Raw genomic sequence first — 26,406 nt, 5'->3', positions numbered from 1 at the left:
ATACAGACAGCTCTTTGAGATACTGATTTCATTTCCTTTGGATATATACACAGAAGTGGAATTACTGAATCATATGGTAGCTCCTATTTTTAATTTTGGGGGAAACCTCCATACTGTTTTCCAAAAAATAATGAAGTTTTTCCTTACCTTTATCTAATATTATCTTAACCAGCTGTTTCCTTAGTTTCAGTCACCTCATCCATTTTTCTCATACAAGCAGGACCATATTTTGCTTTTTTCTATACTGAAATTCCTTTTTCTATTGTCAGGGAAGTAAACTTGCTCACCATTTCCTCAAGTACTTAAAGGGTAAGGCAAGCCTAAGAATAAATGTACCAAATTTGTTACTGAAAAAAATTACAATTGTACTTCCCAACGAAATTCTTTCATTGAATTCCTGGCTGTCTTTTGAGCATTAGTAAAACATGAGTGCTGCTGTACGTGTTCTCTGAAGATACACATTCACCTTCTGTGCTAATACAGGGTCCCACGGAGCTGGGCAATTGCACTACTGTCTATTTGTTGCAGACAGCCACACCAATTAAGTTAAAGCCCTAGGTGGTGAAGTTCCTTTTAAGTTATAGCTAGTAAAACAAGAATGCAGGTTTTCAGATTTTCTGCTGCAAATTCTTCTAATAGAGTATTTACAGCCAATGGATTACATTTAAAAATAACTGAGCTGGAAAATATCCAAATTTTAACATTTAATTTAATAGTTAAATGGCAGCAAACCCTAACATGTATTGTGAGCCAAAGAAATCCAGTTATTAGCCATGCCCAATTCTCACCTAACAAGTAAGTCAGTGCTATTACCTGAGGTAAGTTTAAAGTATATTCTTTCTGTTGCTCACAACATTGTAAAAAAGAAAAAAAAATAAAGTATGATTTCCCCCCAAGGAACAGAAGGGAAAGCCTCAGAAGGAGCTCTGATTGGAGGGGTCAGAGCCCTGTCACTCACTAATTCTGTGTCTAAGCAAATACCTCTTTGGGCTCAGGGCTTCAGCTGTAAAATAACAGGAGGTTATCTACGCTTCTTTCTGCGCTGCATCAACACCCACCTGTCCTCCGTCGTTCTAGGCAACCATGCTTTCATCTTCAAGTACAAGTGTGTGCTCGTGATGCGCTCTCCCCCGGCCGCGCGGGCCAGTTGACAACTGGGGTTTTCCACTGCGCTTTGTCGCATATTTGATTATGAACAGATGTTCAGCATTAAGGAGATCTTGGAGGTCTTAACCAATATTACTTTATCTCACAGACAGGAGATAACGCTTTGGAATTGGGCAGCTAGCCGGTCCAGCTGGGCCTCCTGGAGGGTGCGCGCAGCCTGGCAATTTCGCGCTCACTTTCCCGGGCCGGGGGGGAGAGGCCAAGTTCAGGTCCTTTCCAGAAACAGAGGTCGATGCTTCCACCGGCCTGGGAAATCAGAAGCTGATATGTCACAAAAGGACATTCCAGGCTATGAAAAATAACTGCATACTAATTTTAAAAGTAATAGGTGCAGCTTATCAGAATCATTTTTTCCCAATTCCCATGTTAGTTAAAATTCAGGAAAGTTACCCACTTGCTCGGAGAACGAGTGATTTGGTTTGTGGGGGAAGAAATATTTGCACTGTAAAAACCACAGGGGTCGTTTGCACTTTGCGAGGGCGAGGGGTCGGTGCACCGCACAGAGGAGTTTCTCAGCTTTCAGTGTCACCTCTCATCTCTGCCAGGTGGCCAGACGACTTCGGCGGCTGCCTGGCGGGGACACATCTCGCGGGGCTCTGACTCCGCCGCACCGACAGGGGGCGCCCGCAGCCGCGCCTTTCCCGCCAACTCCGTTGGTGCTGCTGCCCGGCCTCGCGCAGCCGCCCAGAACCGCGGGGCTGTTCCTCTTCCGGGGCGTGCAGGGCCCGGATGCGAGCGTGCTATATAAGCGCCGCTCGGACGACTTAGCTTTCTTTTGGGGTGAGACGCGTTCGCCGGTGGTCGGAGTATTCCGTCCTCCCGGTCCTGCTCCTGACTCACCGCTGTTCGCTCTCGCCGAGGGACAAGTCGGTCAGGAAGCCGCGCCGCCGCCATGGTGAGGCGGGAAATGGCGCCGCACGGCTCGGGACGCCGGCGGGACTCGGATCCGGGGCTCGTGCTCTTCTGGGGCGAGTGCCGGGGTGGGGGGAACCCGGGAAGCTTCCTGATTAAACTGTTTTCAGAAGAAACAGACGGTTTTTGGCTTACTATTTTTTCCCTCACCTGTGTAACAATAGGCTTTTAAAGATACCGGAAAAACACCCGTGGAACCGGAGGTGGCGATTCACCGAATTCGAATTACCCTAACGAGCCGCAACGTAAAGTCCCTGGAGAAGGGTCAGTACGGTAGTTTCGGGGTGAGGCATTTAGACGAAAAACTGATTTGTTAATGTACAAAGTGGACTCAAGGGAGGAAAGTGGCAAGTTATTTTGCTTGAAAAGACGAAGTAAAAATGGTCTAAAGTTATTTTTACCGTGCTATTTACACCATTATCTATTAAACAGGGTTGGCGATGAGGAGATACCTACTGTGTTGAATTATGGTGATAGCTTTATACGCTATTCTGAGCCAGCAGAAGTTGGAATTTCCTAAGCCGATTTTGTTTTGCATGAACTGAGAGGTGCTTTTATTTCCCCGTAGTGTGTGCTGACTTGATCAGAGGCGCAAAGGAAAAGAACCTCAAAGTGAAAGGACCAGTTAGGATGCCTACCAAGGTAAGATACGTCATAGGGGCAGAGAAGAGTTTCTGCTGGTTGTTGCAGAAATCCAAGGCCTTGCCCTTTGTGGAGTTTGGCTGCCTAAAGAATTCTTGTACTGACAACTGTGTAAACTCAAATAAACAATGCTGGTATAATTTGGTTTGTATTAAGTACCCAATGTCTAGAGGTGACCGTTGAAGTTTTATTGCTGCTGTTAACCTTGGTGTGGTATGGTACTTGAGTCACAAGCTCCAAGGCTGCTGTCCTGGCAGTGAAAATGGAGTTGATGTTTTAAATTCACGGTATCTGAAAACATGTTAATGTAAAAAGGAATAATGTCACGGAGATATTTCTCCAATGAAGTACTTCAAAGTAATGGTTTTCCACATGTCTGTGGGGTAAGCTTAAAACTATAAACACTTTGTCTTTTGTTGCAGACTTTGAGAATCACTACAAGAAAAACGCCTTGTGGTGAAGGTTCTAAGACATGGGATCGTTTCCAGATGAGAATCCACAAACGACTCATTGACTTGCACAGCCCTTCTGAGATTGTTAAACAGATTACTTCCATCAGCATTGAGCCAGGAGTTGAGGTTGAAGTCACCATTGCAGATGCTTAAGTCAACTTTTAATAAATTGATTGTTGTTAAGTTTTGTTGATTTTTATTCACTAAACATACAGATTTTAGAAATACGAAGGTGTGCTATGGATATTGTACAGTGGCCTATTCTGTTTTCATTATTTCCTAGAGGCTAGTGAAATGGTTTACTCATTATTTGAAAACACTTCTGTTAACTAAATAAAGCTTGAGCCCTTACCGTTGATAAACACATGCTCTTTTATTGTACGGTATGGGTGTTCATAACTTTAGCAGTATATTAGAGCTTTTCTGAAGAAAACATACTGGCATTTGAGGTCCTGCTCCAGAAATTCTGATTAAATTGGTATAGGGTGCCACAAAATTTGTAAAGGTTTTCCAGGGAGATTTAATATGCACCCATGGTTGAGAACCTATCCTAGTAGACAAGTATTAAATTAGAAAAATAGAGACCTAAAAGTTTCAGTCCTGGCTCTGCCAATTCCTCCTTTTTTAAAGACATTAGGGTAAACTTCAAAATATTTTGGAAACTCACATTTTAGATGAAAAAGGGTAGTAGAAAAGTAAACATAATCCCAGCACTTAATGATAACATTTAAGTTATGTCTGTGGACGGATTTTACGTTTACTCCTTGGTAATACTTTTCACAATATAGATCTTTCAATATGAAGTTGTGTTAACTTATAACCAGAAAGCATCTCATAAAGGCCAAGTTCATTTAGTCAAATCCCATTATTGTGCCAACAGGGAAACATTGAACTGCTAGGCTCTGAACTTCACGTTTTATTTTCTTGAATACAATAATGTGGGTACTACCTGGTTTTGAGGGTTAAACTTGCTCAGTGTCGTAGTGCCTCTTAATAGCATAGCTGGAGTGTAAACAGGTTCACCAGAACAGAATCTATACTCTCAGTGTACTATTAAGATATTAAAACATTTTTGCTATTAAAATCTGTAACCACATGGTTAGCTTTATTCATTTGTCTAATTTTCTAATGGAGAAAATTTCTAGAAATACTTCTTACAAAAGTAAAAGTATAAACATTTTTATAAATTGTAAAATTCCTTCAGAAAAGTTTTGCTCCCACTTTTGCTACTTTTAATAGGATTACAGTGGTGGGATAATTCATTCCTTTAAGTTCAGTCCCAGCCTCCACTGCTCTGGACTATCTTGTCCATTCTAGTGACTTTAAGATGCTGTCTATGTTAAAGTCACCTTCTGTCCCAGAAGCCCCCATTCTGTGTTATCTGTCTCAATCCATGTTACACCATGCAGCCACACAATCACTCAAAAGTTGAAATAATCTCTTGTCCCCTCCCTTACTGCTGTTCCCAAATGTGCAAGTCTATTTGATTCTACCTTTATTTTAGCAGCTCTTTCAAGAGAACAAATCAGATTTTTAAATTAACATCAGGGATTTGAATGGAACAAACTGCCAAGTTGCTAAACTTAAATCCTAGTATTTTTAATGCAAATTTGGAGTATTTATCTTTTGAGGTTAATCATTTTGTAACTCAGGATTAAACCAAGTTATAAACTTTTCTAAGAAACTGGTTTGGGAAACAGTAAAAACTGAACCATAGATATTCATTCAAGAATGACACAGTATGGGTCTAGTTAGGTTCCTGAGGCCTGCTGTGACTCCTGTTTTGTAGAGCTCTACTAGAGTTCGAGACTATTCTCAGTCATCAAGGGCCAGGGTATAACCCTACAGATCTGTCTTCCAGTCCCATTATAAGCATTCTGTACACTAGGGAGTGCTAGAGAGCTATTTAGGTAGCAGTTACCAAGGTCATGTTAAAATACTGTACCTAGTAATGTGCAGCCCACAGGTACAAGAATCTTACAAGCTTGCTTTAGTGATCTAAGTATACTGCAACATGGAAATCTTTGGAATATACTCAACATCCGAGACCTGATTGAGAAAAGATCTTTACTCTGTGAAAACATTAAAGCCACTTATGACCAAAGAATAGGTATTGTGAAAAATCTTCCTCAGTAAATCAGAAAATATTGAGAACAGCTTTGTGGCTTTCATATAGTTGTGAATTTTAGCAATTGTATATTTTCACAAATAGGTGAGCAAATGGGATTAAAGCTTTTCGTAACTGTTGGAAAGCCTGTAATGCATCTAAAATACAGCACTTAAAATTTGGGGAATTGCTATTTTTTTCAGTTGCTCAAACATTTAAAAATATCTACTTGGAAATAAAACCTCTGCAGGGGCTTTGAATATAAGGAGCTAGGGATAGATTAAATAGTGGCGATGCCAATAATTCTACGCAAGTTATAGTCCATCTCGTATGGACAGAGTGAAAGGAAGGTTGAAAATGGGAGGCCTCTCCATTCCTTACCTCATTCTGTTTGAATTCACGGTGGACTTCTGTTTTAGAAATGTGAGCTAGTGATAACCAAAGGAACAGAAACCACCATGGCAATTCATTGCTGGATCAGATTTCTTCACCTGACATCCTTAGAGGAGTATGTGTATGTTCTGTGGTTGTGATGTGAACGGGCAAGAGGGTATAAAAGTGGAAATCTCCTGGCCATGCAGTAAGACAGATTGTTCCAAATCTAGTTACTTGGATCTGTGAACTTGATCAAGCTACTTGACTTCTTTGAGTCTCAGTTTTTATGTACCAAATGAGGTTACTAATAGCATCTATCTAAAATAGATATATCGGTGCTCCGTTGTCTCTCTGGGAGACATTTTCCAAGCAAATGAAGACTAGCTTGCTAAGGGCATGAATTTCTTGCCCTGGGACCTCAATTCCCACGGGATGTGGTGCAGTAACTTGCTACTGACATTGGGTTAAATTACTTGAAAGGACACTTATTTGAATCCCCAGGGGCATGGCCTTTCCAAACAGATCCTCCTTCATCAAAAAAGTGACCAGGCAGGTGTAACTACACTGGAGAACCTGGCAAAGCTGTAGTTTTATCTTTTGAAAGTAAAAGGAACTACTGAATTAATCCTTATTTCCTTCATCCTAGAAATTGTATATTTCACTTTCACAGCAGATTAAACTGTTAGAACCAGAGGACTGAAACCTTCTCTACGTTTTGTTCTGTAAACTGCTATGTAGTTTTGCTTTATATATTGTGGTTACCTCTCTTCATTAACTTAAGAACTCACCCCAAAAGGTATTGTTAATACTTTTTCTTCAGAACTTTTTATGCCCATGTAAGTGTATGTAATGTATAGTCTGTCTTCTACTTATCTATTCAGCTGTATAAAAATCTATATCTCTTTAAAACAATACAAATGAAACAATACTAAACATTCTGTAAATTATTTGTACTGTTATGTGTCTGGGACATGTTTCCGTATCTGCACATATAGAACTATCTCATTCTTTTCAATGAATATTAAATTATACTAATATGCCTTAATTTATTTAACCAGATTCCTCTTAGTAGACTTTTAGATATTTCCAGGTTTTCTGCTATCGAAAGCACTGTTTCAGTAAATATGCTTTAATATAGTCTTTGCTCAATATCACTGAAGTTGAATTTCTGAATTTTGGTGGCATTGTATCAATAGATGTAGTGGCTATGTAAAGAATTAGTTATTTAACAACATTTATTAAGCTTCTACTATATGCACATGAATGAATGTTTTTCTAGGGTAGTTTAAAGAGAACTGGATTTTTTCAGCCATAGAATATGGGAATTTTTAATTTTAAGAAATACTACCAAATAGATGGCCTCAAATGAAAAATGTGCCTGTTTATATTTCTGCCAATAGTGGGAGTGCAATTACATTCATCGGATGGACAAAAAATATCTCATTATGATAGCCCTGCCCTCCGCTTATCTCTTTCTCTTTTTGGAACTCCTGTTGTTTGCATTCCCTTCTGAAGTTTCTCTTCGACCCTCAGTTTTCTTTCACACATTCTCATTCTTTTTTATTACACACTCTAGGAGATTTCCTTCACTTTCTGTCTAAATCTTCTACTGGTTTATTTTTCATTTCGATAATCTTTTTTTTAACTCCTTTATGATGGAAAATTTTAAACATACACAGGAAGAGAAAATGGTATAATAAACCCACTCAGCTTTAATGATTGTCAACTCCTGACAGTCTTATTTCATGTATCACTCACCCACTCCCCTGATCCACCTTCAGATTATTTTCAAGCATATTATTTTAAGCATATATTTTTCTGGTATCGAAATCCAAAGAATAAGAGGTTTGTTTTTTTTAAATGCTTCAGTAGTGTTAAGTGTATTCATATCGCAGTGCAACAGATCTCTAGGACATTTTCATATTACAGAACTGAAACTCTATACTCATTAAACACTAACTTCTCATTCCTCCCACCCCGAGCCCCTGGCAGTCACCATTCTGCTTTCTGTTTCTATGAGTTGACTAGTTTAGATACCTAATATGAGTGGAATCATACACCATTTGTCTATTTGTGATTGACTTATTTCATTTAGCATAATATCCTCAAGGTTTATCCATGTTGTACCATGTGGCAGGATTTTCTTCTTTTTTAAGGCTGAATAATATTCTAGTTAGAATGTATACACCATATTTTCTTTATCTATTCATCTGTTGATAAATGTTTCAGTTGCTTCCACTTCTTGGCTACTGTGAATAATGCTGCAATGAAGATGGGTGTGCAAATGTGCCTTTGAGATCCTGCTTTGAATTCTGGGTATACACCAAGTGAGATTGCTGGAACCTATGATATTTCTACTTTTAATTTTTTGAGGAACCTCTATACTGTTTTCCATAGCTGTTGCACCATTTTACATTCCCACCAAGGGTTCCAATTTCTCCATATCCTCACCGACACTTATTATTTTCTTGGTTCTTTTTGTTTTATAGCAATCATCCTAACATATATGAGGTGATTATCTCATGTGGTTTTGATTTGCATTTCTCTAATGAGAAATTAGTGAAGTTGAGCATCTTTTCATATGCTTTTTGGCCATTTCTATATCTGCTTCAGAGAAATGTCTATTCAAGTTTTTTCCCCATGTTTTAATCAGGTTATTGTTGTTACTGTTGTTGAGTTGTATGAGTTCTGTATGTATTCTGCATATGAACCCCTTATTAGATAGATAATCTGTGAATATTTTCTCCCATTCTATATGTTGCCTTTTCATTCTGTTGGCTGTGTCCTTTCATGCACAAAAGTTTTTTTAAGTTTGATATAGTCCCATTTGTCTATTTTTGCTTTTGTTGCCTGTGCTTTTGGTGTCATATCCAAGAAGTTATTGCCAAATTCCATGTCATGTTTTCTTCTAGGAGTTTTATAATTTTAGGTCTTATCAGTAGGTCTTTAATCCATTTTGAGTTAATTTTTGTATATGACCTAAAGTAAAGGTAGTTTTTGTGTATGGTGTAAGTGTCCCACTTCATTCTTTCACATGTAAAGAGCCAGTTTTCCCAGCACTATTTGCTGAAGAAATTGTCCTTTCCCCATTCAGTGGTCTTGGTGCCATTGTTGAAGACAATTTAACTATACACATAAGGATTTTTTTCTGGATTCTCTATTTCATTCTATTTGTCTTTATGCTAGCACCACAGTTTTGATTACTGTGGGTTTGTAATATGTTTGAAATCAGGAAGTGTGAGTCCTCCAACTCTGTTCTTCTTTTTCAAAATTGTTTTGATTATTCAAAGTCTCTTGAGATTCCATATGAATTTCAGAATGAATTTTTCTATATCTGCAAAAAGGCCATCGGGATTTTGAAAGGTATTGTGTTGAACTGTAGATCACTTTGGGTAATAATGACAACAATATAAAGTCTTCCAATGCATGAATATGAGATGTCTTTCCATTTATTTGTGTCTGCTTTTATTTCTTTTAGCAATGTTTTCTAGTTTTAAGTGTATGAGTCTTTCATCTCCTTGGTTAAGTTTATTCCTAAGCATTTTATTCTTTTTAATGCTATTCATTATAAATGAGATTGTTTTCTTTCCTTTTCAGATTAGTCATTGTTGGTGTATAGAAACACACCTGATATTTGTGATTTTGAATGTTGAAAACTTCCTTACTGAATTTGTTCATTAGTTCTAACAGTTTTTTTTTGTGTATGTGGTATCTTTAGGATTTTTACATATAATATTATGTCATACACGAACAGAGATAATTTGACTTCTTTTCCAATTCAGATGTCTTTTATTTCTTCTTCTTGTGTAATTGCTCTGGTTAGGACTTTCACTATTATGTGAAATAGGAGTCACATCCTTGTCTTGTTCCTGATCTGAGAGGAAAAGCTTTCAGTCTTTCACTGTTGAGTATGATAGTAGCCATGGGCTTTTTATATAGGGTCTTTATCATGTTGAGGTAGTTTTCTTCTATCCTAATTTGTTGAATGTTTTTATCTCAAAAGGGCGTCGAATTTTGTCAAATGCTTTTTGTGCATCAATTAAGATGACCATTTAGTTTTTGTCCTTTATTAATGTGGTGCATTACATTGATTGATTTTTATATGTTGAACCATACTTGCATCCCACAGATAAATCCTACTTCATCATGGTGTATGATCCTTTTAATGTGTTGTTGAATGCATATCTATAATTGTTATTTCTTCCTGATGAATTGATCCTTTTATTATTATATAATGTTCTTCTTTGTCTCTTGTGACAGTTTTTGACTGAAAGTCTATTTTATCTGACATTAGGATAGCCACTCCTGCTCACTTGTGGTTACCATTTGCATGGAATATCTTTTTCCATTCTTTCACTTTCAGCATATATGCGTCATTGGATCTAAAGTGAGTCTCTTGTAGATAGCATATAATTGGGGGGTTTTTTTTCCTGTTTTAATCCATTTAATCAACCTATGTCTTTTGATTGGGGAGTTTAATCTATTTACATTTAAAGTAATTAATGATAATGAATGACTTACTATTGCCATTTTGTGGTTTTCTGTATGTCTTGTAACTATTTAGTCTCTCTTCTTTTACTGCCTTCCTTCATGTTTCATTGATTTTTTTAGTGATATGGTTTGATTCGTTTTTTATTTCCTTTTATGTATCTTCTATAAATATTTATTTGTGGCCATCATGGAGATTACATAAAACATCTTAAAGTTATAATTATTTACTTATTTTTTAAAAATTTATTATTATTTTTACATTCTAAGATGTTGTGGGCAGTTAAGGGAGAGGAGGAGAGGGGAAGGGGGAAGGGGATAGGGTGGGAGGAGAAGAAAGGCTTGTGAATGTGGGGATTATGATCAGCTCTTGGTTTTTATGATTTCTTTCTTTTCCTGGAGATCTACTTTCTGGAGACCCAATCCCTCTAGAAAGACTTGTCTTGGGGATAGCCAGTTAGCTCACTTGGGAGAGCATGGTGCAGTTGACACCAAGGTCAAGGGTTTGGATTTCCTTAGAGAATGCCTCCCTGTATGGTTCTCAATTCTTCTTGTTCCAGCCAAAAGATAAGGCAGGATCTAAAAAGCTGATATCTTCAACCTGGTTCTCTGGGTTGGTTTCTGCCTCCAGTCCCCACGCTGAGTCGACCCTGGGAGCCATCCACCTCAGTCGGGAGAAAAACAGAGTTTCTGTACCCAAAGGGTACAGAACAGTCCCGTGTGGCTGAGATTTGAGCCCCAGAGCCACGCCCCATAATAATTTATTTTTTTCTTCCAAATTTTATTTTATTTTGTCAATATACAATGTGGTTGATTATTGTGGCTAATTACTGAAACCGAAACTGATACAACTTAAGATCAATCGCATACAAAAACTCTACTCCTTTATATATCCACTCTCTAGTAAATTTTCCAGTTCAATTATATTTCTCTGCTCCAGAATTTCTGTTTTGTTCTTTTTAATAGTTTCCATCTCTTTGTTGATATTCTCATTTTGTTCATGCATTGTTCTCCTGACTTCATTTAGCTGTGAATCTGTAATGTCTATTAGCTCATTGAGCTTCTTTATGATGATTATTTTGAATTTTTTATCAGGTAATTCATAAATTTCTATATCTTTAGGGATGGTTTCTGGAGATTTATTTTCATTTTATTGGGCTATGATTTTTTCTCTTTCTTTGTATGCCTTGTGATATTTCACTGGGATGGGAACATTTGAAAAAACAGTCATCTCTTTCAGTCTATGTGGACTGGCTTTATACAAGGGAAGACTTTCACCAGCCATCCTGGCTAAAGATTCTGGGGAACCTCTAAACCTTTTCTGGGTATGTGTATTCTCCGGGTTTGTGTATGTTATTTCCTAGTTAAGGAGGCTTGTCGCTGCTTTCTCAATAGTTCCTAATCTCTTACTCCCTCTGGTGTCTGTTTTCAGTACTGCCGTCTCCCTAATGCAACTTGTGTGGCATTCACCGTTGTTCCCAGCCATCCCCAACCTAGCATCAAGCGACAGGCCCTTTCTCCTCAGTTCTCTCAGTCAGGCGAAACAGAAACCAGTCCCTTGGGCAGCCGCCCAAAAAAGCCAGAATGTTAGGCTCATGTTCTACTCTTTCCCACCTAAGGGAGAAGCGGGGAGTTGGGAGTTTTCTTCCAATCACTCCATGCTGCACGGGGCAGGAGGAGGAGTCAGGGTGGGCAAACTGTAAGACACTTTCCTACCCACTTCACTGTAGTTTTTGGCTTTGCACTCAGTTGGGTGCTGCAACCTCTTGTTTCTGGAATTCTCACAAAGGCAATTTGGTCTGTATATTAAGTTGTTGTCTTCATGGTAAATAAAGGCCCTGGGGCTTCCTATTCTGCCATTTTGCTGATGTCACGCTAAGGACTCTTAAAAACATAATCAAACATGATTATCACACCTAAAATAACAATTTCTTAATATTAAAGATCCAATAGTGTTCAAATTTCCTTGAGTGTTTTTATGGCTTGTTTGTTTGAATCAGGATCAAGCTGGTTGATGTGTTTCTTAAATCTCTTTTAATCTAGTAGTTCTCCTATCATTTAAGAAAGCATTTAAGTACAGACAGTTCTCACTTTGCACGGTAGCACAGACCAAAGAAAATGATCTTGCATATATGCCCAAAGGGAATTAAATCATCACCTCATAAAGATACATGCACTTCCATGTTTATTGCGGCACTGTTCACAACAACCAAGATATGGAAGCAATCTAGGTATCCATCAATGAATGAATGGATTAAGAAACTGTGAAAAAATACATGTACATATGTCAATAAGTCTGCCTCCACTAAGTTCCTCTGGCTGCACATCTAGAGTCTCTCAAATGTCGGTGATGTCAACATGCCCACAATCAACAATTTCTTCTATAACTACATTTATGTTTGATTTAAACTTCACTTTCAGTATTACCACTTTTTGTTTCTTTGGTGCACTTTTGTCTTTGTTGGCCAATTCCCTGTTCTATCTATTTTGTAAAATGTCATGTGGGTTTATCACTGGGAGACAAAGAGGCAACACCACTACACACTTTGTTGTCTTTGCTGTATCTGTAAGAGTTGAACAACAGATGTGCAATGACCAATCAGCAGACTTTTAAAGAAGTGACATGATTGATCACTGATCATTATGTGCATGTTATTTACTTGGTGGTCTGTGGACTGAGGAGCTAGCAGTTAAGTTTGTACTTTATGCAATTATCACAATTAATATGCCATAGCAACTGATGTTTGAATTATATTGTTGGAGGACTGGTATTATTTACCTAAACTGTTGTAACTGAAATTCATACTTATCAGAGCCTTGTAAAGAGACAACTGCCTGTTTTAAGATTATTTGATTCTTCAGGGGCAATTGTCTATTTATTTTGGCTTTTCTCTGAAGCTACTGTTTTCCCTATATGTCTGGGAGTCTTTCATTTCTTTTATTCACAATTAAGAATTCAAGTTAAGTTTTTCATTATGAATACAGGTCCGGATTTTCCCTGCTCTTATGTAGATACACTTGGTTCTCTTATATGTCTGTACTCTGTATTAGGAGGATTTTCATGGACTTCCCTTTAGGGTACACCTATAAGGAGCCAACTGCTCTGCTGGGGACCCTGCACAACAGAAACCACCAAAATGAAGAGCAATATTCCTCATTCCTGAGACCTTAGCTCTCCCCAGGGATTGTTCAGTTTATATGTGGGGACAGCTCCCTTTACCGCTGGTGAGATTGGGGCTCATGAGGCATGCTGACTGGCACAGGTGTTTCATGAACACACTGCTAATTTTTAAATTGAATCCCTGTTTTTAGACTCTTTCTAACTCCTGCATCCTGCATCAGACTTCTCCCCACCCAGAGCTGCCCAAGCCCCAGGAGGAGCAGCTCCTACCACCACACCCCGGGAGGAGCACATTCTGGGGCACGGCCTCTTCCGTTCTGTTTCTTCCTTTGCCAGGACTCTGTCAACTTCCTGAATTCCAGAAAGTTGTTGAACTCACAAGTCTGTTTCTATCCTCTTTTTGGTTGTTGATTTATTCCCTGGTTTTCCTGGATGATAATTTCAATGAGTCTCTAGGCAGAGATAAAGCAAATATCTTTGCTCAGTCTGCAACCCTGAGCTGAGATTTTATTGATTCTTCAAGTTTGTCTGGCATTTATTTAATATGGATCACCCATCTAGGACCCTTCTTGCTATGAAGAGAGGCGGAGTAGCACAGTGCTTACGAGTAGGGACTCCTGAGCCAAGCTATCTGGTCCCAAATTTGACTCTGCTCTTTCCCTGCTAAGACTTTGGATATGTTACCCACACTCTTTTATCTCAGTTTTCTCATCTAAGAATAATGCCTCGTGGACTTGTTTGAAGAATAAATGAGCTAATCTTTTTAATGTACTTAGGACACTGCTTGGCACAGAGTAAGAGCTATATAAGTATTTGAAAATGACTGAATTTGGATTTCAGGAAATGAAACACATCTGAAAATGCAACCCTTTGAATTTCTTGCCTCATTCATATCTGTACAGCCTTCCCTGAATACAAGGAAGTTAAATTTTTTTTTTTTTTTCTGCTTAGAAATCAACCAGGTTCAGGGGTGACTGCTTTTTGCAGTTCAGTGTGTGGTTAACAGAAACTAAATTTGTCAGTACATTTGAATGACTGTGTGTACCCTGACAAGACACCCAGCTATCTTGGTAGCAACTGAGATGAATTCATCATATGTCCAACTAACAGAAGCAAGACAGCCTGGCAAAGGGGACACTGAATGAAACAGATTCCAATCATCTGTTTCCTTTTATCTTTATCAATCGTCACATTCCCACAATATTCCAGCAAAGACTGAGGAAAGTAAGAACTGTGCCTATTTAAAGCCCAACAAAAAGACCGTAATAAAATATGTCTTCAGGATGCAACATTCCCTCATTGAGAGGAAAAGGTATAGTTCTAACAAAAGATATAGTCCTAACAAAACTGCAATTAAAAAACAGAAGAACTGTTGACCTTGTTTTCCTACAAGCTATTCGTTGGGTGTTTTTAAGTCATATACCTCTCATTATTTGTTCACTTAAGAGTTACCACATTCTACTTTATCAAGTCCCAAGTGTTTCATTCCCAAAACAACACTGTGAACTTGAATCTTTTTCAAAGACAGATATTATTAAGCTTTGCATTAAAAAATAAATAAATAAATAAATAAGGGAAAACTCAGAGAAGCAAAAAGTATATTATCTCTTAAAACTGAGGAAAGAGAAATAAACCAGTACCCTAAAAACCGTGAGCCTGATTGAACACAATTCAGTCAATTGTTACCACAATGCCAGAAAACAATGCTGACGAGCACATGCTCCTTAAAGAGTCTTCTCTTTGTTTTTTCTTTTGAAACAATCAAATTTACATAAAATCTTCCAGAACGGTACACAGAACATTTTCCCGACGTTTGGGTACAGGTTGCTATCATGCCATCATCCCCAAACACTTCATATTCTCAACCCAATCATAACCCAACCATCAAATTAGGAATATTAACAGTGATATTTACTATCATCTAATCCTCAGATCTCATTTGGGCTCCACCAACTGTCCTCATTTTGCCCTTTAGAGCACAAGGATCCAGATCAGAATCAGGCATCACATCGAGTTAACAGGTCTCTAGTCTCTTAGCTCAGAGCTTGTCTGGAGTTCCTCAACCTGTCTTTAACTTTTGTGATTAACTCTTTTAGAGATGACAGGGCACTGCCCCACTTGGTCACCTTCCTGACCCTGCTCAGTCTCCAGCCCCTCACTTCTGCATGTATGCCCCTGCCCCCAACACCTTCCCACACGGACCACTTTGGCTGCCACCACAGCAACACCCTCCCTACCTGTCCGGGCTTGGGCACCTTAGCACTGGAGCCCTCTTCCCCCTGTGCAGGCACTTCTTGCCCCACTGGGGCAGCAGCACCATGCCTCTGAGGCCCCTCCTCAGACACCCACCTCACCCAGCTCAGGCTCTGACACTGCAATGGGGCCACTGCAGCTCCCCACTGCAACGCCCTATATGGACGGTCACAACCAGTAGCTGAATTGCTCAGGGAGGGAAGGGAAGAGGAAGAAGAAGAAAAAGAAAAGTGAGGGAAAGAATCCTAAAGAGCCTTCAAAAATACATTTTAGAATTTGTCTAAATATGAATTGTAGCAGACAAGACTTTGAACCAGTTGATGAGCTGATGTCATTTTACTAAGGAGAATCACAAATAAATTTTAAAACAAAATACATTTTGGTTTATATCATGAATTCCAGAAGAATATTTTGAGATATTAAAAGGAGTGGTCATATTTAACCATGATTATTAAGAACACACACACAAAAAGAGAATTCACTGTCTTAAGCATTCTATACAAGTACACAAAAGTGTACTGAAAAATGAAATCAGCATAGTATTATATAAGACATTTATAGTAGTAAAAAAGTATGAAATGTGGGTTCATATTCTATAATGGCAAACTGCACATTCCCACAGAAGTCCTCTGTGATTCCCACTGCCACTAGTCCCTCTCACCCTCGCTTCCCATCCAGGCTGCCGCAACAGCCCCTTGCTGGTCTTCCTGCTTTCACTCATTCCCCACCTCCAAGCTCATTTTCTTTGTTGCACAGAATATCTTTCAAATATTTAAATCAGGTAATATCATTTTTTTTTTGTTTAAAGTTCTCCAGAAGGGACTTCTAGTTTCTGCTCAGGATATACAGAACTGGTGTGAGGGAAATAGAATAGATTAGTCAGGCCCCCTTGCCTCAGGTCTGGTTGGGGGTGGTGCAGCACATTCTTTGTAAACAAGTTGTGTGTGGGTGGAGGTAGTGCGCATGTGCGCCATGTATCTTTTTAGATTGTTGCTATTGTGTGTTCTTCAGTGTGTGAAGCAGCAGCTCTAGGGCAGAGCTTGCATCTAAAAATAGAGCATGTTTACTTTGCTGGCAGCTGCTCAGTTTTTCTTTGGACTTTGCTGGTAGCAGTTGAGTTTCTCTTTGGACTGCTTAGCTCTCAGATGTGTGTGTGCTGAATAAAGACTATTATTCCTTCAACCAAGGCTCCAAGGACCTTTTTCCTGTTACCTAGCTCATAGACCTGCATGTGAAGGGTTTGTGACCCAGTCTGGACAACAGGCTTGAGGGGTCTGTGAGCTCCAGACCCAGCCCTAGCTCTGTAACTGGAAAGAGAGTTACTCCCACTCTTACAACAACAACAAAAGCTGAACAAACTGCATGTTTATGACTTTTTTTGAACCCACTGGGGAGCTGGGATCTTAAGGCAACCAATCAGGCTGAAACCTAAGCAGAGACAGGCTTGCTAAGATACAGCATGCAAGCACTTGCCTACAGGTGGATGCAGCTGCTGAGAAGAATCAAACATTTTCAGCCTTTATAATTTCTAAATTTTCTCTGTGTTTTATAATCTCTACTATGTATCGACATAGTAATTTGGCCAAGTACTAAAGAAGTTTGGTCTTGCAAGTTTAATGGAAATTATCTGGATAGTCAATAGTTAAATACAGAAACACCTCAATGAGGGAATGCATTCTGAAGAATAATTTTTGGATAAGTAAAGTTTAATTCCATAATTTCCAAAGCTTTGCTTTTATCCATTCTCCATGGAACTCCTCTGCAATGCACTGTACCTTTCCCTGCTTCCTTAGAGTATGCTGATTGTTAGGAATTTATAGGCTAAAGAATCACTCTGAACCTCAGTTGCTGTGCTAGAAGACCATCGTCCTCAAGGTCATTGCACCATGAGAAGCTCTTAAAGAGATGCTGTCCTAGCTGCTCTTCTCTTCCTTCAGGAAAGCCCCTAAAGGTCATCTTCCTCAGTGGCATTAACCTAGTGGATTATCCTCTCAAATGCAAGAGACAAGTAGACCAAGAAGGATTGCAATGGACTCGCCCATCCAGGTCCCTGGTTGGTTTTATACCCATATGCATCCATCTGCCCTTCCAAAGCTTTGAGGGCATATGTAAGGGGCTACCCACCCACTCAACTCAGGAGAGTGTGCACGGCCACCCAGGTCTAGCTATAATGCTTTCCTAGAGTTCTGTATGGTATTGTACTATGAGCTCTTGCTTGACAATGGGCTTGTAACTTTGGATCTTTGGATGTCTTGAAATCCACGGATGGTCTCCAGTGACTTTATTTTGAGATGATAGACAAAAAAAATGACTGATTTTTCTGGACAGAAGATCATAAACTTTTGTTGGATTCTTAGAGGGAATGAGATGAACTGAGATGGCACCCCTATAATTCCTAAGAAAAAGAAGTGAAGGGGAGGGGTGCACTGGTCTTCTGGATGGGCTCAGTCTGAGCTGAGCATCAGGTATAACTAAATTCAGGGCGAATTGCAAGGGTTACTTCTATGGAACTAGTTCCTGAGGCACAGATAAGAGTATATCACAGAAGTTATAGCACTCTCTGCACAATGTTCTGCACCTTGGTTCCCCCCCCCTTAATATATCTTGGAAATAATCTTATTTTTGTGTTTGTAGAACTATTCTATTCTTTTTCAGTGACTGCACAGGATTCCATTTTATGGCTATAGCACAATTTATTTACTTGGTACTGAATGATTGTATACCTCCGAAATTTGTATGTCGAAATCCTAACTCCCAAGGTGATAGTATTAGGAAGTGAGACTTTGGGGAGGTAATGAGATCATGAGGGTAAAGACATCATAAATGGGATTCATGCCCTTGTAAAAAGGACCCAACAGAGCTCTCTTGCCTCTTCCTGCTGCGTGAGGATACAATGAGAAAGACAGCAGCCTACAGCCCAGAAGAGGGCCCTCACCAGAACCAAACCTGCTGGCATCCTGATCTAGAACTTCCAGCCTCCCAAACTATGAGAAATAAATTTCATTGTTTATAAGCCTCTCAGTCTATGGTATTTTTGTTATAGCATCCCAGGTGAATTAAGACATACTCCATTGATAGATATTTTGTTTCTTTTTGTTGTAGTTATTTTGCACCACGAGCAATGGTGCCTTGCGTATCTGTGTACACAGGACTTTGCACAACGTGTGGGAGTGACTTTCCTCATTCCCTCCCAACACTGGACAGCATTCTCATCTTTTGGTCATTCTCCAGGAAGACAAACAAAACCTATGTCTTGTACATCTACTTTTTATTTATTCCTTTAAAGATTTCCATATACTTACAGATCATCTGTGCTGTTGTGTCCCTTCCAAAATGCAGATGTTGCCAATGTGGTAGTATTAAAAAGTGGGACCTTTAAGAGGTGATTAGGCCATAAGGGCTGCTCTATTGTTAGTGGGATTAAGGCCCTTTTAAAAGAGGCTTTGCACAGTGTTTGGCCAGCCTGCTCTTTTGCCTTCTGCCATGCAAGGATGCAGCAAGAGGGCACTCACCAGATCAAGTGCTGGCACCTTGATCTTGGAGTTCCCAACCTCCAGAACTGTGAGAGATAAATTTCTGTTGATTATAAATTACCCAGTCTCAAGTATTCTGTTATAGCAGCACAAAAAGAGCTAAGACAATCTTTATTTGTTGTTTTTTTAATGAAATGCTTGTTCACATTTGCCCCAATAAATATGATATCTCTAGAGTGTTAAATGTTATAAAAATGAGAAGGCCTGAGTGCTATGGGAACAGCCCCATTTGTCAATGGGTATGAGATGTGATCCTACCCTAGAACAAATTACCTATGTGTCTATTTCCTCTTTTCAATTACTTTTAGCAGGATTTAAGGTCAGCTGGAAAGCTGATAGGAAAGGTAGTTGCTAAAAAAGTAATAATGCAGTAATGCACTAAATAAAGATGCATTAATATCCAAAGTGTTATTTCAGGAAGTAAAAGGAGCAGAGCAAATTGGAATGTGAAAAATTCTAAAGCATGACCCATTTGACACCTCCCTCATTTAACATGAGCAGCTACCGCTATTATCTGCAGAAAAATGATTCTATGTCCTGTAGTGAAAACTGATAAAACTTCAAAAGGGTTGTGATGTTTTAACGCAAACTTTGAAGTTTTATTCCTTCAGTAATCTCCCTGCAAGTGTTCAGAAGTTGGTCTATTTGTTCTCATATTTGACTTGAATTCTTTGAGAGTATATTAAGAATTGGGTTCCACATGAGGAAGAAGGCTGAGCTCTTGGTAAATCATATGTTTTTCTGTAAATTTCAATGTGGTTATGATAAAATCATGATTTCAATTTAACAGGTATTTGTTTTATTATCGGCATAGCTCAAATCTAGATGTGTAATCTAACTCAGATTTTGGAGATTGTCAAGGAAGGGAGACTATGCATGTGACTGAGAGAAATCAAGGGACTGTGGAATGAGGGAGACCAAGGCAAGCACTTCAGGAATGAGGGAGGTGTCAACTGGGTCAAATAAAATACAAGCCAAATAAAGAGTCCATTCACGTTAGCAGTTTATACAAAGGCAGCTTTCCAGAGCGGTGGGGATGGGAGGTAGATCGCAGAAGACAGGGAGTGAGAGGCGGGCTGGAGAGTGGAGCCTGAGAGGACAGCAGGTCCTGTGGACAGGTGGGCTGTACAGGAGAGGAGGAGACGGCGAGAGGAGAAGGTGCTTTCCACACGCCCTGGGGCATGTCTCATTGCTGACGGGAAGGAGGCAGAGGAGAGGCCAGAGCCCTGGAGAGGGAGGTGACAAGCAACGGAGGGAGGCTCGTGAGGAGGTAGGAGGCTGGGGACCAGGGACAGGCAGCGGGGTGAGCCTGGGAGCAGGAGGGATGGGCTGCCCTTTTCTGTTGTAACTGCAAGGAACAAGGTAACGACAAGGCCTACTACAGGCAGGTCATTCTCTTGCTTAGTGCCCGAAGTTCAGTGTCTCCATGAACAGGAAAAAGTATCATATGCTGAGAAAGGAGGGATCTGGTGGGATCTGAGACAGGAAGAGAATGGAGAAAGCTTGCAAAAGCCTGGGGAAGAGCCGGAGAGAGATAGAGCAGACCAGAAGATGGGAGGATGACTGAGGCAGTAAGACCTTGATCACACAGGGGCGCCGATCTGAGCCGTGTTGTTAGTTCTTTTCTCTCTAGTTGTCTATAGTGATCAAAATTTAGACACCGAGAAAACAAACTGTTACATTGATCCAGGATTGGGGTTTTCCAGGTCATGGCAATGGTGGGAGATATGACAAGGGAGTGAAGAATATCGTAATTACCAAGTGATAGACCATGAAATCAATGAACAAAAGAAAGACACACGAGCAAGGCAGACTCTGACTGTTACATTTTGTCAGAACGAGAGGAGGTCAAAGGACGTGCTGACAATCTCGTAGCAACAGTATCCAAGTCGTATTCGAGATATATACATACATACATATACATATATACATATATGCTTCTGTGCAACACGGACTTGGAAAGGTCAGAGAACCTGGTGTCTGGGGATGTGGGTTTAGTCCCTGTTCTTCCCTCATGTTCGTCCTTGAGCAGATCACTTAACCTTCCCCAGGACTCAGATGCCTGCTGTTTAGAATAAATGATCTCAGCAGTCCTTTCCAGAGTTCAAATTCTAGCATTCCATGATTATACTGAAGAGAAATTGTTTTTCCATGATCCTAAATGGATGTGATGATAACTTCCTCTTATGGCTATAACACATAGTTAGTAGGAGTGATGTTACACTCTGATTGCAAGAGGTCTTCCTATTGTTTTAATTATGACTGAAGATGTGAGGATATTAGCCTTCAGAAGCTTGGAGAAGTGTTAGGATTTTTTATTTTAAAATTGCTGTGCACAGAGTCTAGTAGCATTCAGAAAAACAAGGTTTTTTGTTGTTGTTCTTAGAAAGAAATGCTAGTAAATAATAGATACTAACTTATTTTTTATTTTAAAATAAATGTATGTGATATTTCTTTTTTTCTTTACTAGCATATTCATTATTACAAATTATACTTATTCTTTAAACCCCTTATCCAATCTCTCCCCTTCCCCTGGCCCCTCTAATAACCAGAGATTTGTTCTCTCAATCTGACAGATAACTGCTCCTCTGTTGGTTTGTTGCCTCGATGATCTGTCCAGTGCTGAGACAGGTGTGGTCAAGTCCTCCCCTACTGTCCTACAGCAGATGCTTCTTCTGTTGCTCTGGAGTGTGCTGTGTGGAGAGAGAGGACCTCTTCTTTTTTGTGTCTTCTCTGTTGCCTCTCCTTGTGTCAATGCAGTTGAGAGTCTGGTGTGCCATCTGCACGGTGGCTGTGACGGCTGCTACAGAGACCAGCGGCTTTTGTGGCAGCCGTGGCAACTGGGGTGGCCATGGTGGGCTACCTGCATGGAAATGGTGTTTCAGGTGTGCTCTTTACCTGGTTGTGGCTGGGTTCAGCTTCTCCCAGCTCCATACCTCAAGACCCCAGTTGGGCCCTGGGGCAGTGATGGCAGCATACGTGGTATTTCAAATACAAGGAGATACACAAAACTACAGAAGTAATAAAAAATTAGTGTTGAGAAAAAAGGAGTGGCTTTAACCTCTGGCCTTTATTACCTTTTATGATATGAATGCAGCTATTATTAAAGCTGCCCATACATCCCAGTTTCCATGGGACAATCTTAGTTTATGTCCGTTTCCCTCATATAATTAGTGAACTCTCTACCTTTTATTCTCAAAAATGTCCTAGTTTGGATGCTAAATTATAAGGTCAACCTATGACTAGTAGATTCCTTCCTGCTTTGCTTCATTCCTAAACTTGTTCCAAAGATATTCCTTATCTGGTTCTCAAATGTTTTACCTCTTCAGATTGGCCTTACGAAAATCAGTTGAAGCCAAAAGAGTAGGCTTTCCTTTTCTTTCTTTTTCATTTCCTAGCTGCCAAATTATTAAGAGCCAAATTTATAATAGTGATCCAAATTGCAAAGGTTAGAGTGGATTCTGTTCTGCCATGTTGAGCTCAGAAATCATTTCTCTCTTCCTTACAACAAGAAAAAGCTGAAAATCAAAGACTTTTCTTAGACCCATCAGAGGAATGAGTCACAGGACTCATGACATCTGGAGCGTTGGGTGCAACCAGAAAGATACCTGGAGCAGAAGCTGCCAGATGCCCTAAGCCGGTAGGAATATTTAGACAGTAATTTTGGCAAATTGCTGGAGGCAGAGGGCAGACTGGCAGGAGAGTGAAAAGCTCCTTGGGGCTACAGTCATGAGATGGGCCCAGGCTTTCACAGCCTCTTCCTCCAGGAACCCCACCAGCTTCTCACAAGGAAGATCCCAGAAAGCCCCCCATGTGGAATCGCCAGGGGCAGGGAGGGAGTGTCATCGTGAATCCCTCCCAGACCCTTCTCCCTAACAAAGGCCTGACCTGCAAGGGGAAGGGACTTGCCCCCCTCCAGCCTGCTTCAGCCTTTCTGCCTCACCTGAGGAAAAACAGGTAAATAAAGACACGATCATCAGGGAAGCCCACTGTGAGGGGAAAATCTGGGAATGCTGAAGCCAGGAAAGGGACTAGGGAGCAGGAAAGGGGGAAGCTCTGCTGGTGGAGAAAGGACAGAAACTCTTTGGAAGGTCACACGCCTGAGACAGGACAAGGAAAAGGGTGAGACTTAATTAGAAAATTAGAGAATGCCCTCTCCCCCACACCCTCACACTAAGTTAACAGTAATAACCACGGGTTAGAGCTGAGAGCTGCAAGACAGAGCAGTTCACAGGGAAGCCCCAAAACCGAGAGGGAGGAAAGAGCGAGCCCCCCATTGGAACTTGAAGCCCCTGCTGCCTACAGCTGCACCCGCACCGAACACCGCCCCGCCTGGGGCCTCCTCCTCCCAGGTGCGCTTTTCAAACACAAACCAACTCACCCGGAGCCCACATCCCCACCTCCCATCTGGCTGTCACCCTCCAGGCCACTACTCCCCCATCCTATTCACCCAAGGGCCAGGTAACAGACCATCAGGGCAGCCCCTAGGCCCCAGAGCCCGCTGAAATGATTCAAACTAGCTAATCCTAAAACTGCTTGCCCTGCCTCGCCTTGTCCTTGCAATTGAAGGTTCCTGTGTACCAGCATAAGGCGTTGGGCTGGAAAAGACAACGTGGTTTTGTTTTCTGTTTGTATGTGATGTGTGCACTGTGCATAAGCACATTAAAAGTGAAGATGGAGAGGTTACATGACTTTCCCAGAGACTAACGATGAGAATGAGGCATCCAGGCAAGTGGATGACCAACCTGCTGGGCTGGATAGGGTGAATTCCCTTTGGTGAAGACAATCGCCATCTCACCACTTAGGCTAGCAATGATTCCGATATAGAGACAGGATAGGGTTCGGCGCTTTTTTCTTGTGACATGTTACTTGTACTGAAGCATTGTGGGACCTGAACCAGGCTAAGAATGTGCCAAAGAGGAAATATTCCCCTGTTGTGGAAGCTAAATATAGAGGGAAGTTCTATGTCTGAGAACACAGAGGTTCCCCAGTCCTTTACAGAAGATCTGTATCCCATGGACCTGTCCACAAATGATCAGTCCAGCGCTTGCACATTCAGGTGAGATCAAAGAGGCTCAGCATTTTACCTGGTGGGCAGTAGCAAATGAGATTATTTATTCCACATACAAGGACACTAACCTTTGCAGTTAATGATAATTCCCATTAAATAAATAGTATTAACCGATGTCCTGACTCTGATGCCCGATACACCTTTCCCCCTCACATTTGAATGCCCTACTGTTGCTCTCTCTTTTGTGATTCTGGGAGTGACTGGCTAGGCTAATCTCAGACACCCTCTTTTCTATAATGACCTTGAAGAAAGCTCCACCTTCCCCCAGTGGGATCTAAAAATTCTATCTTAAATTGGTCGATCCTATAGAATTGATTTGGCCAGAACAGAGTAGAGCACCAGAGCACGCCCGCTCTGCCTTAGCCGCCTTATTGATAAACTATTAGCGTTTCCCATCCTCTCCTTACTCTTCCCCTTTACTTTTTAAAAAATTTCATTTATTTATATTTATTGAAACATAGTTGGTTGTACATATCTGTGGGGTTCAGAGTTGAATATCAGTACCTGTGAGCCATATATGATGCTCGAATCAGGATAATTAGTGTATTCACCATTATACAATATAATCATTTTTCGTGGCCTTTTACCAATTCCTCCTTTACCCTTCCTCCCCCTTTCCCACCACAGGTGGCCTCAGTTCTGTTCTCTCCTTTTGAAAATTTAATATATTATTGTGATTGTTGCTACTTTTTTGTTTTTTAAAAAGGTCCTTTTTCTTTTCATTCCAATCTTGGCTGTTCCATTTTTTTTTTTTTTAAGTGTTTATGATTTGTTTTTCCTTTCCTATGTGATGAGAACATGGATGCTGTAGATTGGATGCCCCCCCAACCCCCCAACTCTCATTGAAGCTTAAATCCCCACTGTAACTGTAGAGGGTGGGAAATCCTATTATGGTAATTGAAAGTTGGGGCCTTGAAGAAGTGATTAGATTGCAGGAACATGCCATAGTGAATGGATTAATAATGGTGGTCAGGGGTGTAGTTCTGAGGGCTTTAAAAGAAGAGTAAATGAGTATCTCCACTTCCATCATCTTGCAATGTGAGACCCCCCCATTGCTGTAAAGCCATCACCAAAGAAGACGCTCCTTAGATTTGTTCCCTGGACTTTCGAGTTCCCAGCCTCTGAAACTGTAAGTGATGAATTTCATTTTCTTACAAATTACCCAGTTCTGTGTATTTTGTTATAAGCAACAGAAATGGGCTAATACAGAAAATTGGCACCAGAAAAGTGGAGTGTTGCTTATAACAAATACCTGAAAATGTGGAAGAAGCTTTGGAACTGGGTTTTGAAGAGAAGCTGGAAGAATTTGGAGGTATAGGTTAGTAAAAGGCTAGCTGCTGGTGGGAGTTTGGAATACAAGAAAACCAAGGAGAGTGTGGAACTTCTTAGAGACTGGTTAAATGATGGTGAGCAGAATGCTGATAGCATTCTGGATAGTAAAGACCACACTGAGAAGATCTCAGATGTAAATGAGACAAGACTTACTGGAAACTGGGGCAAAGATCACCCTTGCTATGAACTGGCAAGGAACTTGGCTGCATTCTGTTCATGCCCCAAAGTTTAACAGAATGTAAAACTTAAAGGTGCCAACCCAGAGTATTTGGCAGAAGAAATTTCTAAGCAGCAAAGGATTCAGGAACCTGCATGGCTACTTGCAGCCTATGCTGAGTTATGGCAGAAAAGGCATAATGTAAAGCCAGAATGTATAATTAAAAGGGAAGCAGAGTGTAAAGATTTGGAGAAATTGCAACCTGGTAGAGAAGCAGAGAGCATTTTCAGGACAAAAATCCACTGGTGCAGCAAAGGGACTGATTGCTAAAGACATTAGCATGGCTATGAGGCAGCCAGATGCTAATAGCCAAGACAATGGGAAGAAGGCCCTGAAGGCACTGCAGAGATCTTGGAGGCTGAGTCTTCCATTACAGGCCCAAAGGCCTAGGGAGACAGAATGGTCTTGGGGAACAGGCCTGAGGCACCCTCCATGGGCTCGCTGCCCAGGGCCACCTCTGAAAGCTGCTCCCCACAGTGCTTTGTTTCCTCTAGCTGTGGCTAAATTGGCCCCAGGTGTGGCTGGACCCACAGCTTTGGAAAATATAAGCCAGAAGCCTTGGCAGCGTGCACTTGGTGTTAGGTCTGCAGACTCACATAATGGCTAGAGCTGTGGAGGTTTGGGATCCTCCCCACTGATTTTAAAGGATGTATGAAAAAGCCTAGGGACCCAGGAAGAGATCTGTCACAGGGGCGGATTCACCACATAGAGTCTTCGCTAGAGTGATGCCAGAAGG

The 26,406-nt window shown here is 40.6% G+C and overlaps 1 protein-coding gene and 1 non-coding gene across 2 annotated transcripts; both read left to right on the top strand.

The window, feature by feature from the left end:
* The first annotated feature begins 1,927 nt into the window (after positions 1-1,927).
* RPS20 (ribosomal protein S20) lies at positions 1,928-3,356 on the top strand. The gene is made up of 4 exons (XM_063079804.1): positions 1,928-2,062; positions 2,244-2,343; positions 2,648-2,721; positions 3,144-3,356. Exons 1-4 carry the CDS (start codon positions 2,060-2,062, stop codon positions 3,324-3,326), a joined length of 360 nt encoding a protein of 119 aa, XP_062935874.1. The 5' UTR covers positions 1,928-2,059; the 3' UTR covers positions 3,327-3,356.
* On the top strand, positions 2,515-2,581 carry LOC134364259 (small nucleolar RNA U54). Its single transcript, XR_010021816.1, has one exon. It is a non-coding gene; the product is annotated as a small nucleolar RNA U54 (small nucleolar RNA).
* Positions 3,357-26,406: the final 23,050 nt, after the last annotated feature.

This window comes from Cynocephalus volans, chromosome 15, assembly GCF_027409185.1.
Source record: "Cynocephalus volans isolate mCynVol1 chromosome 15, mCynVol1.pri, whole genome shotgun sequence".
Lineage (NCBI taxonomy): Eukaryota > Metazoa > Chordata > Mammalia > Dermoptera > Cynocephalidae > Cynocephalus > Cynocephalus volans.
Note: the sequence above shows the minus strand (reverse complement) of the source record. Positions and strands in the feature narration are given on the sequence as shown.